Raw genomic sequence first — 17,604 nt, 5'->3', positions numbered from 1 at the left:
CTGTATTTGATTTCAGAGAAAGGAAAGGTAAACAAAGAAGCCAAGGGAAGAATTCTCTTTTAACAGGGAAAGTAAAAAAGATCTCTATGGCCATTACCATTGAATTTTAGTACCCTGAGTCTCATGACAAACACCCGCAATTTCCAATTCCACTAACCAAGGAAAAAAATCATACTTACCCAGAAGTCATGTGTCAGGTTTCTGAGCTGAAAACAAACAGGAGGTATTGCTGTTGTGCAGTGACTCTCTGGATTATGTAACCAAGAGGATAAAAGACATCTGCACTACAGTTCTGTGCCCACTCTCCTCCTCCCATCAACTGATCAAATTGTTCTTCAGTGACAAAGCCTGATGGCTCTCGATTTCAGGCCATGAATTCTGGGCTTGATATCACAGGCACAGTTGTTGTTGTTAGGTGCCATTGAGTCAGCTCAGACTCACAGCAACCCTACACACAATAGAACAAAACACTGCCCAGTCCTGCACCACCCTCACAATCATTGTTAGGCTTGAGCACATTGTTGCAGCCACTGAGTAGATTCATTCTTGTTGAGGGTCTTCCTCTTTTTCACTGACCCTCGTCTTTACTAAGCATGATGTCCTTCTCCAGGGACTGATCCCTCCCGATAACACGTCTAAAGTACGTAAGACGAAGTATCGCCATTCTTGCTTCTAATGAGCATTCTGGCTATACTTCTTCCAAGACACATTTGTTTGTTCTTCTGGCAGTCCATGGTATATTTAATATTCTTCACCAACACCATAACTCAAGACGTCAATTCTTCTTCAGTCTTCCTTATTTATTGTCCAGCTTTTGCATATAAGGCAATAGAAATACCATGGCTTGGGTCAGCTGCACCTTAGTCCTCAAAATGATATATTTGCTTTTTAATACTTTAAAGAGGTCTTTTGCAGCAGAATTACCCAATGCAATGTGTCTTTTAATTTCTTGGCTCTTGCTCCCATGGGTGTTGATTGTGGATCCAAGTAAAATGAAATGCTTGACAACTTCAGTCTTTTCTCCATTTATCATGATGTTACTTATTGGTCCAGTTGTGAGGATTTTTGTTTTCTTTATATTGAGGTCCAAACCATACTGAAGCCGTAGTCTTTAATCATCATCAATAAGTGCTTCAAGTCCTCTTTGCTTTCAACAAACAAGGCTGTGTCATCTGCATGTCAGAGGTTGCTAATGAGTCTTCCTCCAATCCTGATGCCCTGTTCTTCTTCATATAGTCCAGCTTCTCAGAGTATTTGCTCAGCTTATAGATTAAATAAGTACAGTGAAAGGATACAACCTTGTTGCATATCTTTCCTGACTTAAACCATGCAATATCCCCTTGTTCTATTTGAATGACTACCTCTTGGTCTATGTACAGGTTTCCTTATGAGCACAATTAAGTGTCTGAAATCCCCATTCTTTGCAATGTTATCCATAATTTGTCATGATCCACACAGTTGAATGCCTTTGCATAGTCAATAAAACACAGATAAACATCTTTCTGGTATTCTCTGCTTTCAGCCAGGATCCATCTGACATCAGCAATGATATTCCTTGCTCCACATCCTTTTCTGAATCCAGCTGGAATTTCTGGTACTTCCCTGTTGATGTACTGCTGCTACCAGTTTTGAATGATCTTCAGCAAAAGTTTACTTGTGTGTGATAACACAAACTTCCTGGGATTTAGTTATACAATGTATTAAAAATAGTGTATTATAAATTTTCTTATTATAAAATCCCAAGTTTTTTAATGGTTCTGAGTCACAGACACTAGGCAGCCATTAAAGGACATGGGATTTTATAATAAGAAATTTTGTAATTCACTATTAAAAATATATATAACTAAATCCCGGGGAGTTTATTTTATCAACAGCATCAAATGCAGTCCAAGGAATCTTGAGAAGGGCTCACTGGATTTGATTAGAGAAAAAGCTTTAGCAGAAGGATGGGGACAGAATCACGTTTATAATGAGGGAAGGAGGAGAATGACTGGATAGGAAGCAGAAGTTTTTCAGAGAGTAGACGAGTGATGAAAATGTAGTTGGAAGGATCCAGCCAAAATTCTTTTTGTTTTTAAACTAGGGAAGATCTTACATGTGTTATGGATTGAATTGTGTCCCTCCAAAATGTGTGTCAACTTGTCTAGGCTATGATTCCCAGTATTGTGTGGTTGTCCTCAAATTTGTGATCTGATGTATTGTAAATCCTAACCTCTGTGATGTTAATGAGGCAGGATTAGAGGCAGTTATGTTTACGAGGCAGGACACAATCTACAGGGTTAGGATTATCTTTTTTGAGATATGAAAGAAGTGAGCAGAGAGGAGAGGGATCTCATATTACCAAGAAAGAAGAGCCAGGAGAAGAGCGCATCCTTTGGACCTGGGGTCCCTGTGCTGAGAAACTCCTAGACCCAAGGGAAGATTGATGACAAGAACCTTCCCCCACAGCCGACAGAGATAGAAGGACTTCCCCTGGTGCTGGTGCCCTGAATTCAGACTTCTAGCCTCCAAAACTGTGACAGAATAAATTTTTATTTGTTAAAGCCATCCACTTGTGGTATTTCTGTTATTGTACCACTAGATAACTAAGACAACATGTTTCAAGACAGAAGAGTTACTGAAGAGAAAAAGTACTGACAGGGCTGGATTCGTGGGCGTAGGACCTGTGTAGTCACACAGGGTCCTGTGTTTGGAAAGGCCCCACTCTGCTGTCACTACATTGACATTCTTAATAATGTTTGAACCAGGGGCTCTGCATTTTCATTTTGCACCAAGCCTTGCAAATTATGTTGTACAAAATGGCATGGTGGGGGTGTCTGACCTCTAACTTCACAAGGGGGAAAGAGAATCAACAGCCCAAGGCGGATTCCTATGAGGGAGAGGTCAAACATACCTTCACCCTCCAACTTTTTTTTTTTTTTTTACCAATTCTGACACCAGCTGTCCCTCCCATGGCACTCTACTTCTCCGCTGGGTTTGATAATTCATTGCAATGGTCACACAGAACTCACAAAGCATACTCACGATTATGAAGTTTATTAGGGAAGTAACAGAATTCAGAATCAGAAAGGACTCAGGATACAGCTCTTTGATCAGGATAGCTTCTTCTCAGCTGTGCCTGCAGGCAGGCTTTTCCCTGGCCCTTGATCCCTTGGCCCCTTGGCCCCTTGGCCCCTTGGCCTGGCCTCTGCTCTGCTCAGGCAAGTGCAACAAAGATCTTTAGCTCCACCGATAGTTAAGTACCTGGAAGCACCCCACTCCACCAGGAACCATCCAGCCCAAAGGTACTTAGCTCTCTCACTGTGTAGGTCAACAAGCCTAGCTCCACCAACAAGTGCTCAGAGGCACCCCACTCTGCCAGGAAGCCTCCTCCCTGAAGCTCTCTCACTCCATGGGTTGGCATACCTGCTGTAACTGCCTTGTTCAATGAGCCAGGAAGCCCACTAAGCCATCTCACTCTGGTCTTCTGGTTCTGCTGCTGCCATTTCTCTGCTGCTGCTTCTCAAAGTCTTATGTCATCTCCGGTATTACAGCTCTGTCTCCTGGGTCTAGGGGGTTCTCAGTGTCCTGGGTCCAAAGGACACGCTCTACTTCCATCTCTTTCTCTTGGTGGTAGTCAGGTCCCCCCTCTGTTCTGGGATTGGCTATTTTTCAAGCCCAGCAGATGGCAAAACTAACCAATTCCCTTATTAGGATTTCATACACTTTATTTGCCTGGTCCCACCCCCACAAGGGTGTCATGCACCCTATTTGTATTATCAGCAAGCTAAGCTTTCCAATCCTGCTGATGGGCCACAAGCACCTTGTCTGCATAAACCAAAATCAATTCCATTGTTGTCAAGTCGATTCCAGCTCATAGCGACCCTGTAAGGACAGAGTAGAACTGCCCTACAGGGTTTCAAAGGCTGTAAGCTTTATGGAAGCAGACTGCCACATCCTTCTTCCGCAGAATGGCTGATGGATTCTAATTATTGACCTTTTGATTACCAGACGATTACTTAACCACTGCACCATCAGGGCCCCTTATTTGCATAGTCCCACCCAACCATTCGGTAGGAGTCACAAGATTATGGCTCAAAAGGCCACGTAAAAGCAATCCATCACAGTGCAATCCCAAGGACTGATATACATGAAAGCACTTTCAAAGATACTAAGCACTATGTGGTAGACTGATTAATGGCCCTCCAAAAATATCTACCTCCTAGTGCCTGGCATCTGTGACTATGTTACTTTAGATGGCAAAAGGGACTTCAAAGATGTGGCTAAATTAAGGATCTTGAGATGGGCAGATTATCCTCGATTATCTGGGAGTGTCCTTCTAAGAGGGAGGCAGTGAAGTTAGGGTCAGAAAGTGAAGGCAATGTGACAATGGAAGCAGAGGGAGTAAAGGAGATGCCACAATTTGATGCTGGGCCATGAGTTAAAGAATGCAGGGAGCCTCTAGAAATGGAAAAGGCAAGGCAACTGTCTCCAGAAGGAACACAGCTATGTTGACCCATTTTGGACTTCTGACCTCTAGAACTGTAAGATAGTACCTTTTTTCTGTTTTAAGCCACTAAATTTGTGATATGGTGCAGGAGCAATAGGAAATCAATATACACTATACAAACGTAAGTTAATGTATTGCTAATTTTGTGGAAATCAAAGGTATTATTGATAAAACTAATAAACTCCTTGCCATCTAGTCGAATCTGACTCATAACACCATATGACAGAGTAGAACTGCCCGTTTATTGAGCACTCCGTGTATGCTGGGCACTATACTAAGCCCTTTATGGATATTATCTTATGTAATTCTAGAACAATTCTTGAGGCATTATTATATTCACTTTATGGATGAACAAACAGAGGCTCAGAGAGGTGAAGTGACGTGTCTACGGTCACATAACTAATATGTGTTGGAGTTGGGATCTGAACCCAGTCTGTGTCACTCCAAATTTTTCTGTGTTTATCCCATTCAAAAACTACAAAATATTTTGTAATAAAATTTTGGGTTTGTCCTAATTCTTTAAAAATGTACATTATAATTGCACGTGTGAACACCGGAGTGGGGGTAGGGTGAAGCAGAGATGAAATTCACTCAGGGATCTATAAAAGACAAGCTGGAGTCTCCTCTAGAAGTCACAGGTGGCACCAGCAGTAGACGTGAGGCTACAGAAAGTAAATGAAAGTAAGCGTTTCAGACTGAAAGACTCCACACTATTAGTGCCTAACTTATAGTACTAGGCGAATCCTGGAGGCTCGGCTGTACGGTGTCAGGGGATGACATGCGTGGCCATCGCTGTAGGGACCCAAGGAGGGAGGCCCCCAGCTTAGATTGCTCAGGGGAGCGGAGCTGCGGCGACCGCGGGGCGGGCCCGGAGAGGAAAACCTCCGCTCTGCCCGCAGGCACCTCCTCTTGTTTTGAAGGCCCGCTTGGTCCCGGCTCATTGGCCTCCGTGGAGCTCGAGGCTCGGGGGGAGGCGGGGCTGCCGCGGCAGTTGTAGTTCCCGGGTTTGCTCGCCCGCGGGCTCCGCCTTCCGGCCGAGGCGCTCCCGCGTGCCACCAGGACCACAACCCCCAGAAGGCCTCGCGCTTCGGCAGGGGCGTGGCCACGAGCGGAGAACGCTGGGGGCGGGGCCGCCGGGCATGAAGTGGGGGCGCTCAGCTCTCCCAGCCTCACTTAAGCTGCCCGGCGCCTGGGCGAGCGTCTCCCGTCGTCGGACAGGCGTCCGGACCTCTGACCCTGGAGTCGCTCGGTATCCGGGAACCGTCCCCTTCTTCGGTCGTCGCTCGGGCCGCGCGCCGTTCCCCCGCCCCCAGGGGCTCGGCCGGCCGCGGCGGGGGGAGAGGTCAGCATGAGCCGGGGGGTCCGCTCGGCCGGATCAGGGCAGAGGGCGGCGGTGGGCGCCGTGCAGCTGCTGGTCGCCCTGAGCTTCCTCCCCGCCGTCGTCGAGGCTCAGGTAAGCGCAGGTGATGGCGGGGAGTGGGGATGGGGAGACCCCGGCCGAACGGCCGCGCAGCTGCCAAGCGGCCAGTGTGGTGGCGCGCCGAGTGCCGGGGCCGGACCTCGAGGTAATTTCTAGTGAGCGGAAAAGACGAGCGGAAAACGACAAGAGAGCAGAGCCCAGGAAACGTCTGCGAACCGCCTGCGGTGAACAAGGATGGCAACACTCTGGGGCAGTGGCAATAAAAAGAGGAAGACGGCGACGGTCCCCTGAGGTGTTTTCATTGATATTTTTCTGATTTTTTTTAAAAGCGGCTAGGAGTGTGGCGGCAGATGGGACGGGAGTGAAGACACTGGCTGTCTTTTGCGAAGAGAGCACAGATAGAAACGGTGAGGCCCTAGGCTTCAGGAGCTGAGGAGGCAGGGAGCAGAGGCTGAGAGGAGGTGATAGACCCCCGGGGTCAGCAGAAGCGGGGTGGCTTGAGAGAGGGGAGAAGACTCAACTTTCTGGAACTTTTCAACTAGAGAGTCCCTCGTCTTTGACCACCTTGCTCAAACACCTTCCCTGGCTCAAGCCTGCTTGTTCTTTATCCACCCTGTCCTATATCTGCGAAGTGGCATCACCAGGTGAGTAGGACACGGGGGTTCTGTCCCTGGCCTCGGGGCTCCTGTGACTCCTGGAGGGAGGCTCTGGCTCTGTGAGGACTGAGGTGGTGGCTGGAGGAGAGTAAATTCGGGTATGAGAGTTGTCTTTGTGAACACTACACAAGTGTCCTCAGTATGCTGGCAATCTGAGGGTTAACTGGCCAGAGCCTTTGCCTTTTAGAGGCACTGCTGAAGAGAGGTGTTTGTATTTTATTCATTAGGTTTTGAATAGACTGCCAGGTGCTGCTGTGTCTTGTCTGCACCTGCTGCAAAATGGCAAAACTGCTAAGGAAAAAACTAAAAAGTGTCTCGGGGCCAGATAATGAGGGGAGATGTCATTTGAAGCAATTAATGCTAATTGCTATGAAAAATTGAAGGTCGCTATGAGTGTAGCCATGTAAACATGTTTTTCTGACTTTATTCAGACACTTTTTTCATGGTTTTATGGTGTTCTGCACTGAATCCCAGACAACCTGATTATTCAGTTTGTGTTCATGTTTGAGTACTCTTTTTATTGAGTGATTTCATAAAAATAAAAGTAACAATTTAGAATGAATAACGGTGATAGTTGTATAACATAATGAATTTCATCAGTGTTGCTGAATTATACATGTAAAAAATGTTGAATTGGCATGTGTTTTGTTATATACATTTACACAATACAACAATAAAAGGGACAAAATTCGATTGTGCTTTTGGGGAGCATGGTAAGAATGCCTCATTTCTAGCCCTACTTCCAGATGTTCTGCCTAAGTGGATCTGGGCTGTGATACAGGAGTCAACGTTTTAAATAAGCCTTGAAAGTAACTATTATGTAGTTATCCTTGGGACTACCTTTTGGATCAAAGTTAGAGAAACACTTAAATAGATAGTGGAACTCTGGGCATACCTGCTGATAACAACCCTATAGGACAGAGTAGAACTGCCCCCATAGAGTTTCCAGGGGACGCCTGGTAGATTCGAACTGCCAACCTTTTGGTTAGCAGCCATAGCTCGTAACCACTGCGCCACCAGGGTTTCCTGGGCATATCAGCTAGATTTATGAAAAGTAAAATTTTCTAGTTAAAGCTGGGTGTTTGTTTTTGCATTAAAGTTACATTTAGGTATTGGTTTTTCTCTTTTTCATATTTTTATACCGTGTCACCTATCTAGAAATTTTCTTTTAAGTTTCTTCACCTACCACTAATTATGTATATTAATGCTTTATAACTGCATGTGTACTTTTAATTTTGTTATATCAAAATGGATATATATAGTTCAACAGTTTAAGATTGGTGTATATCTAAAGTTGCATGTGTATTTTTAATTTTGTTATATCAAAATAGATATATGTAGTTCAACAGTTTAGGATTTGTGTATATCTAAAGTTATGTGGTGCCAGACAGTCCTCAAAAGTGAACCCGTTTGGTTTTTATTTCCAGTGGTACTTTCTAATATGATGTTTGATCATATTTTGGATTATGTACATGTCTGTAACATGCTTAAATATACTTTATTTCATTTTGCTTGATAACATCTATCAGAAGTGGAGCCAATGAGGTAAATGAAGTTTAAAGAGCTTAAATGACTAATATCAAGAGAGCAGGATTAAACTGGAGCCCTAGGATTAAACTGGAGGCCCCTTTCTAGTCTTACATAGCACAGTTCAGTATACTTGCATCTCTGTAGTATGAGAAATAAAGCAGAGGGAGACTCAGGAAAATCGGAAAGTGAAATTAAGCCAATTCTTTCACTTCTCTTCCATGTACTAAATTGGTAGAAAAACAGTAAACTATAAAGGGTAGAATTAGGTTATTTGAAAAATTCCCCTATTAACAAGAAATCAAGGAGCTCTGGTGGCACAGTGGTTAAGCTTGGCTGCTAACTGAAAAGTCTGCGGTTCGAACCCACCAGTGATTCTGCAGGAGAAAAGACTTGGTGATCTGCTCCCATGAAGATTACAACCTAGGAAACCTTGTGCAGCAATTGTACTCTGTCCTGTAGGGCCACTATGAGTGGAATTATCTCAGCAGCGTACAGTAACAAGAAATCATTTATTAAAGAGAATATGTATTTTGACAGTATCTTGTAATAAAAGGAGAAAATTACTTTTGAGCACATAAAACGATATACTTTTGTCTCTCTCATGACCCTATATATATATGTATGTATATATACATATTTTTTCATACGTATATATACATACATATGTATATGTGTGTGTGAAACTCTGTGGGGCAGTTCTACTCTGGCCTAAGGGTCACTATGAGTTGGAATCAACTAGGCGGCATTGGATTATACATATATCTAAAACTTACTGTGTTTTTGATGAAAGTTGACACAGCACATTAGGTTCACATTTAACAATTTCTATACAAATTGTTTAGTGACACTGGTTACATTTTTTCACCGTGTGTCAATATTCTCATTATTTCCATTCTGGTGGTTTCGTTTACATAAATCTAGTTTGCCTGTCTCCTTTTACCTTCTCATCTTTGCTTTAGAGTAAATGTTAACCATTTGACCTCATATATATAATTTTTTAAAGCTGCACAGTACTCACGGATATTGTTTATTTTATGGGCCAATCTGTTGTTTAGCTGAAATGTGATCTCCAGGAGTAGTTTCAGTTCAAAGTTTAAAGGGTATCTCAGGTTAACTGTCTTGGGGCTGGTAGTCTGAACTGGTACAGTGAGTTGGACTTTTTAAGAATTTGAGTTCTGTTCTACATTTTTCTTCGGTTCTATCAGGATCTGTTTACTGAGGCCCTGGTCAGAACAGTAGGTGGTAGTAGCTGGGCACCACCATCTAGTTCTTCCGGACTCAGGGTAGATGAGACCATGGTTCATGTAGACTGTTAGTCCTGTGTAATAGTTTCATCTTTGAGTCTTTGGTTTCCTTCTTTTTCTTTTGCTCCAAATGTGTAGAGACCAATAGTTGTATCTTAGATGGCCACTTGCAAGCTTTTAAGACCCCGGATGCTACTCACTAAGCTAGGATGTAGAACATAAACTTTATGAACTATATTATACAAATTGAGTTGTCCTACAAGACTATGGTCTTAAGCCTCCAAATCCAGTAAACCAATCCCAGGTTGGTTTTTGGTTATGTCTAAGAGGTGCGCTGGGTTATGTCTAAGAAGTATCTGGAACTGTGCCATTATGTGCTTTATTATGTACATATGAATATATATGCAGCACACACGAACATGTATATATATGTGCCCATAGATACGCCTGTACATGCACACGTATATACACAGATGTACCTAACTAATGACCCATTTTCTTACACAGGTAGCCCCGACTTACGATGGAGTCCCAGCCCAACAACTCTGTCATAAGTCGGTTCTGGTGTAAATGGAATGCTTTTTTTTTGTTTTCTTTATGATTGCCTTTTATTATGAGTATCTTTATAAGTCTGATCTTGGAACATTTCGATGAACATTTGAGGATAATAATGTCAGCAAATTATGTGCTGCAACATTGTATGTAGTGTACATATTACTAACAATAAGATGTACCAAAAAAAAAAAGAGGTTGTGATTCAGCATGACTCGAATACCTGATAAGTCAGGAACTACTTGTAAATGAAATGCTTTGTAGTATGGCAAAGCACTAGGAACTGAAGGTATAGTGAGTACAAGCAGTATAACAAGTTAATCTTTCTGTAAAGAAGTAGTTTCAGTTGGATATATTTTTAAATCTTTTAAAATGCATTTCTGAGGTGGCATAACATCAGGGAATACACAGAGCTCCCAAACAAATAGAAAGCCAGAAGTTTGGATTCAAACAGAGCTGTACTAGTCCATTACTCTGAGGGTTTCTCCCAAACCCTGGAGATCTTGAATTTCTGCTTAAGGAGTGGACAAAAAAGTAAAGCTTGACCATGGAGAGGAAACTAATAGGAGAACCCACCATAAAGCAGGGACTTGAGTGCTGCCTCGTCAATGTAAGAGTAAGTGAAAACTGAACCCAACTGTGAATAAGGAGAAGGTAAAGAAACTTGCTGGTTGAAGGGGAGGAGGGGAACCTACCTTGAAAATTCATACCGTGAACTACCCCTTATGCAGATTTACAGGCGGAATTTATGCTACCTGTGATAGGAAAAACTTCAAGTGAAATATCTAACTTTTAGCAGTCTCAGGTCGATAGGCCACAGGCTAATGGTGAAAGCAAATATTGATCCACTTTGGAGGAATTTAGTTCAACCCAGGTCTTAAAGAATTCTCAAAAATAAAGTGCGAAGAAGAATAAGCAGCCAAAAGTCAAAAATCACAAACACATAAGGAAACAAGACCCCATACAACATAAACAACAACCAGACTTGTAATGACCTTAACCCACTGCCCACTCCTGTTCAGTAGATTCCGACTCATAGCCACCCTATAGGACAGAGTAGAACTGCCGCATAGAGTTTAATGACCTTAGATTCTGAAATTACCAGATAATTAAAAAAATCATCATTCTTAACATTCTTTTGTGGTTACAAGAGAGGGAAGAGAGGGAGAGGGGTATTTACTAATTAGATAGTATTAAGAACTACTTTAGGTGAAGGGAAGGACAACACTCAATACAGGGGAGGTCAGCACAACTGGACTAAACCAAAAGCAAAGAAGCTTCCTGAATAAGCTGAATGCTTCGAAGGTCAGCAAAGCAGGGGCAGGGGTTTGGGGACCATGGTTTCAGGGGACATCTAAGTCAATTGGCATAATAAAATCTATTAAGAAAACATTCTGCATTCCACTTTGAAGTGTGGCATCTGAGGTCTTGAACTCTAGCAAGTGGCCATCTAAGATGCATCAATGAGTCTCAACCCACGTGGATCAAAGGAGAATGAAGAACACCAAGGACATAAGGTAATTACAAGCCCAAGAGATAGAAAGGGCTACATGAACTAGAGTCTACATCATCCTGAGAACAGAAGAACTAGGTGGTGCCTGGCCACAACCAATGACTGCCCTGACGAGGAACACAACAGGGAACCACAGACGGAGTAGGAGAACAGTGGGATGCAGACTCCAAATTCTCATGAAAAGACCAGACTTAATGGTCTGACTGAGACTAGAAGAACCCCGGCAGTCATGGTCCCCAAATCTTCTGTAGCCCCAGGACAGGCACCATTCCCGAAGCCAACTCGTCAGACATGGATTGGACTGGACAATGGGTTGGAGAGAGATGCTGATGAGGAGTGGGCTACTTGCATCAGGTGGACACTTGAGACTATGTTGGCATTTCCTGTCTGGAGGGGAGATGGGAGGGTATTAGAAGCTGGCAAAATGGTCATGAAAAGAGAGACTGGAAGGAGGGAGCGGGCTGTCTCATTAGGCGAAGAGTAATTGGGAGAATGTAGTAAGGTGTATATAAGTTTATATGTGAGAGACGGACTTGATTTATAAACTTAAAACACAATAGAAATTATTTAAAAAATCATTCTTTGAAGTCTCTTGTACCCTTTTCAAACTTTAATTTGTTTAAATTTTAAAAAAGAGACACTTGAAAGTATGAAAAGAGAATCAGAGATTTTAAAGATGACCAGACAGATTTAAAAATAATGAAATGTAGCAGTTCAAGTAATGAGAAAATAATCCAACAGAATGCGGAAATTACCGAATAACATCATGAATATCACACCCAATTATGCTGAAGATCATTCAGAAGCAGTTGCAGCAGCACGTTGATACGGAACTACCGGAAGTTCAAGCTGGATTCAGAAGAGGACGTGGAATGAGGAGTATCATTGCTGTTGTCAGATGGATCACAACTGAAAGAGCATACCAGAAAGATGCTTACCTGTGTTGTATTGGCTATGCAAAGGCTTTCGACTGTGTGGATTATCACAAATTATGGATAACGTTGTGAAGAATGGGAATTCCAGAACACTTGATTGTGCTCATGCAGAACCTGTACGTAGACAAAGAGTTAGTCATCCTAACAGAACAAGGGGATACTGCGTGGTTTAAAATCAGGAAAGGTGTGTGTCAGGGTTGTATCCTTTCACCACTCTTATTCAATCTTTAGGAACCCTGGCGGCACAGTGGTTAAAACCTCGGCTGCCAACCAAAAGGTGAGTAGTTCGAATCCACCAGCTGTTCCTTGGAAACCCTATGGGGCAGTTCTACTCTGTCCTATGGGGTCACTGTGAGTTGGAATCGACTTGATGGCAGTGGGTTTGGTTTTTTTTTTTTGTTATTCAGTCTGTGTGCTGAGCAAATAATCTGGGAAGCTGTACTATGTGAAGAAGAACTCGTCATTAGGATTGGAAGAAGACTTATTAACAACGTGCAATACGCAGATGACACAACCTTGCTTGCTGAAAGTGTAGAGGGCTTGAAACACTTACTGATGAAGATCAAAGACTACAGCCTTCAGTATGGATTGCACCTCAACATAAAACAAAAATCCTCACAACTGGACCAATAAGCAACATCATGATAAACAAAGAAAAGATTGAAATTGTCAAGGATTTCGTTATTTTGCTTCAATACACAATCAACGCCCATAGAAACAGCAGCAAAGAAATCAAATTATGTATTGCATTGGGCAAATCTGCTGCAAAAGACATCTTTAAAAAAAAAAGCAAAAATGTCACTTTGAAGGCTAAACTGCGCCTGACCCAGGCCGTGGTGTTTTCAGTTGCCTTATACACATGTGAAAGCTGGACATCGAATAAAGAAGGCCAAAGAATTGATGCCTTTGAATTATGGTGTCGATGAAGAATATTAAATATACTATGGGCTGCCAAATCTGTCTTGGAAGAAGTACAGCCAGAATCTCCTTAGAAGCAAGGATGGCAAGACTTCATCAGGAGGGATGAGTCCCTGAAGAACATTGTGCTTGGTAGAGGATCAGTGAAAAAGAAAAGACCCTCGATGAGATGGATTGACACAGTGGCTGCAACAGTAGCCTCAAGCATAACAATGATTGTGAGGGTGGCACAGGACCAGGCAGTGTTTCATTCTTTTGTACAAAGGGCCACTATGAGCTGGAACTGACTCTGTGGCACCTAAGAACAACAAAATACCCAGATGAAAAAATGGTTATTGAATAAGACAATCATTTCACGCATTTTTTCTTCCGGCTTAATTGTCTAGCCCCTCCTTTCCTATCCTCACTCTCGGTTTTGTACTTCACTAAAAAAATTGAAGCAATTTGAAGAGAACTTCCACAGAGGAATCTATGTCTATCCACCTACTAGTCTCTGTACCCACATATTCTGACTTCCTGTCTATATTTGTACATGAGCTGTGTATGCTCTTATCAAAGGCCAGTCCTTCCACTTGTCTACTAGTAGATCTAATTCCTTCTTTCTCACTCAAGATGGCTCTAGCAGTCTTTTCTTTCTCTCCTGGATCATCAAATTTTCCTTTTTTAATGGATCATTACTGTCATAACAGGTGCTATTCTACTATATTAAAGTTCTCTCTTGACCCACATATCTCTAGCTTCTGCTCTATTTTTCTTTTCCCTCTGTAGAAAAATTCTGCAAAAGAATAATCTTTATTTTATCTTTCCTACTGTATTCCTCTTTTCTCTCTCCAGCTGATTCCAATCAGACAGTTCTTGTCACGGTCGCTAATGTCTTCCATGTTGCTAAAGCGAATGGTTGGTTCTGTTTTTTTTTTTAGTTGTGCTCTAAGTGAAAGTTTACAGCTCAGGTTAATTTCTCATTCAAAAATTTATACACATATTGTTTTGTGACAATGGTTAGTTCTTAAACCTCAGCTTTACTGATTGGCAGAATTTTTTCACAGCTCATTACTCTTCTTCCTTGAAATAATTTCTTCCTTTGGCTTCCAGGATACTAACTTCTGTGGTTTTCTTCCGATCTCACTGGCCATTGAAAAACACCATGGCTTCGGTCACAAGCACCTTAGTCCTGAAAGTGACATCTTTGCTTTTTTACCACTTTAAAGAGGTCTTTTGCAGCAGATTTGCCCAATGTAATGCGTCTTGTGATTTCCTGACTGCTGCTTCCGTGGGTGTTGATTTTGGATTCAAGTAAAATGAAATCCTTGACAACATCAGTTCTTTCTCCTTTTATCTTGATGTTGCTTGTTGGTCCAGTTGTGAGGATTTTTGTTTTCTTTATGTTGAGGTGTAATCCATACCAAAGGCTGTGGTCTTTGATCAGTAAGTGCTTTGATCAGTAAGTGCTTCAAGTCCTCATCACTTTCATCAAGCAGGGTTGTGTCATCTGCACACCACATGTTGTTAATGAGTGTTCCACCAGTCCTCATGCCACATTCTTCATATAATCCAGCTTTTTAGATTATTACTCAGCATACGGTCAGAATCAGTATGGTGAAAACCACAGTACCTACCACAGTTAAACTGTTTTAAAGAAATAAAATACAGTGGTTTACAAACTAAAAGACAGTGATTTAAGGAACATTATTAGAAAGACAATCACTGGATAATATTTTTTGAAAAGCTAGAAAGTGTTTTGGTTTGTATTTTTTTGTAATGTTACTTAGGGGGCTAGAGCTTGAAGTTTTGGAAGTAGTAAGCTAGAGTAATGGAATAAAAGTTGATGGAGTTAGTTACCGGATCCTAGTAAGTTGGATTAACAAAGCCAAAATTCTTGGTGAGGATTCCTTGTTCTTTATCTCAAGATAATATAGTTCTGACTCTATATTGTAGGGAATTTGGGGGCACATTTATATGCCCAAGGAGAAAGAATGAAAAGGAAACAGCTAGTAGGGACTGGTTCAATTTTCTGCTTATTGTTTACTTCTGTTTTTCCTATGGACCACATGAATAACCTTTAATAGTCTTAAGTCCCATTTTTTAAATTTTAAATTGAATTTTTTTATTTTAATTAGTTGTAGGTTCACATGCAGTTGTAAAAAAGAATACTGAGAAATTCCATGTACCCTTTACCCAGTTTCTCCCAATGTTTTAACCTTGATGAGTCTAATTTTCTCATATGTAAAATGAGAATAATAATAACTATTTCATAAATTACTTTCAAAGAGTAAATGAGATAATATATCTAAAGTTCTTAGCACGGTGCCTGTCACATAGACATTCAGTAAATTGCAGCCTAAAAGGAAGATAAGGGTTACTATACATTATTATTCTAGTCTGTGACTTCTAGGTTAATATGGGAAGAGATTGCCTTAACATTCCAACAGCTACCTGGATTTTATATATGTTTAGGCAGAGGAGGGAAAATTTAATATCTTTCTTTTTCACTACTAGACAAGAATGTTCTTCAGAATGGGTGTATCTAACCCTTTTTCAAAAAAAAATAGTAAGTGACTGCTTTACCATTACATATTTTGATCAGAAAACACTGGCTAATTTGGATGAATGAATTGTCTTTTTTACATATTAATACATATTTGTTAAGGTTGAGACATCACTGATTTGCATTTTTTTAAATTATATATGTATTTTTTTCTAGGTCACTGGAGTCCTGGATGATTGTTTGTGTGATATTGACAGCATTGATAACTTCAACACCTATAAAATCTTCCCCAAAATGAAAAAATTGCAAGAGCGAGACTATTTCCGTTATTACAAGGTAAGGTTATAATTTTGGTTGTTGTTGTGGCTTTGACTGAATATTTATTTATTTTGTTGTTGTTTAGAATATACACAGCAAAACATACAATTCAATAGTTTCTACATGTAACATTTAGTGACATTGATTACATTCTTTGAATTGTGCAACCATCCTCACCCTCCTTTTCTGAGGTGTTCCTCCCCATTAACATAAATTTATTGCCCCCTAAGGTTCTTATCTAATCTTTCAAATTGCTGTTGTCAGTTTGATCCCCATATAAATAGTTCTTAAAAGAGCATATACTCAAGGCAGATTTTTTTTTACTGGTTAAGCTAAAATATTGTTTGGTTTTAAGAAGACTTGAGGAAATATTTATGGTTTAAGGTTTAAAGATTATCTCAGGGCAGTAGTTTCAGAGGTTCATTCAGCCTCCATCGCTCCAGAAAGTATGTCGTCCATGAGATTTGAAATTATGTTATAGATTTTCCCCCTTTTGGTCAAGATTCTCCTTCAGAATCTTTGATCAAAATGTTCAGTAATGAATGGAGGGAGAGAGCAGTCTGTCTCATTGGGGGAGAGTAATTGGAGTGTGTAGCAAGGTGTATATGGGTTTTTGTGTGAGAGACTGACTTGATTTGTAAACTTTCACTTAAAGCACAATAAAAATTATTTAAAAAAAAATGTTCAGTAATGGTAGCCAGGCACCATCTAGTTCTTAGAGTCTCATGGCAAAGGAGGCAGTTGTTCATGGAGGCAGCTACCAACACATTCCATATCCTCCTTCTGTTCCTAGTGCTCCTTCCTCTGTTGCTCAAGGCAAATAGAGACCAGTTGTTGTGCATTGGATGGCTGCTTGCAAGCTTTTAAGACCCCAGGCACTGTACGACAAACTAGGAGGTGAAATAGAAGTGCTAAACCTGTCCTTAGGCCAATTAACTGGGTTGTCCCTTGAAACCATGACTCTAAGTCTCCAAACTAAGAAACCGAATCTCCTGAGGTTTTTGGTTTTACATAAGCAGCCTCAGCAGCTACTCTTTTTTTTTTTTGGTCGCTGTTGTAAATATATCTTTTGCCAATTCAATTTTTTACAGGCATACAGCTTACTGATAGCATTTAAAATAATTGGCTGTGCAACCTTTATTAAAATGCGATATTTCAATCACTGTTAAAAGGTTGTAATTTTTGATTCAGCTGGTACCAAAGATGTCTACGTAGCTGTCTATAGATGTGATTTTTATGACCCTTTTGAAAGCCAATTTTGACTCTTCCCACAATATGTATATCTTTTATCATCTGCGTGTGTTAAGTCTAGTAATGAAAATCTCTCAGTCTTTTTTGTGCATGAATCTGAACCCCCTTCCTATGTTTGGGGAATTCCTCGCCTTAAAGTCAAGGTGTTGGCTGGAGCTGCAGTTACTTGAAGGCTTGACTAGGGCTAGAGGATCAGCTTTCAAGACGGCTCACTCACATGGCTGATGGTGGGAGGCATCAGTTCCTCGCTATGTGGACCTCTCCACAGAGCTGCTTGAGTGTCTTCACAACAA

General features: G+C 41.3%; 1 protein-coding gene across 2 annotated transcripts in view; it reads left to right on the top strand.

The window, feature by feature from the left end:
• The first annotated feature begins 5,619 nt into the window (after positions 1 to 5,619).
• ERO1B (endoplasmic reticulum oxidoreductase 1 beta) overlaps positions 5,620 to 17,604 on the top strand; it is a 72,245-nt gene continuing 60,260 nt past the window's right edge. Inside the window, exons 1-2 of one of the 2 annotated variants that reach the window (XM_023549303.2) lie at positions 5,620 to 5,942; positions 15,959 to 16,078. In XM_023549303.2, coding sequence (XP_023405071.1) covers positions 5,838 to 5,942; positions 15,959 to 16,078 — 225 coding nt within the window. In that variant the 5' untranslated portion in view covers positions 5,620 to 5,837. Of the gene's footprint in view, positions 6,317 to 15,958; positions 16,079 to 17,604 lie in introns of both variants that reach the window. The other variant, XM_064276704.1, reaches the window with a different exon arrangement.

This window comes from Loxodonta africana, chromosome 25, assembly GCF_030014295.1.
Source record: "Loxodonta africana isolate mLoxAfr1 chromosome 25, mLoxAfr1.hap2, whole genome shotgun sequence".
In the NCBI taxonomy this organism is placed as follows: domain Eukaryota; kingdom Metazoa; phylum Chordata; class Mammalia; order Proboscidea; family Elephantidae; genus Loxodonta; species Loxodonta africana.
This window is presented reverse-complemented; position numbering and strand designations above follow the sequence as displayed.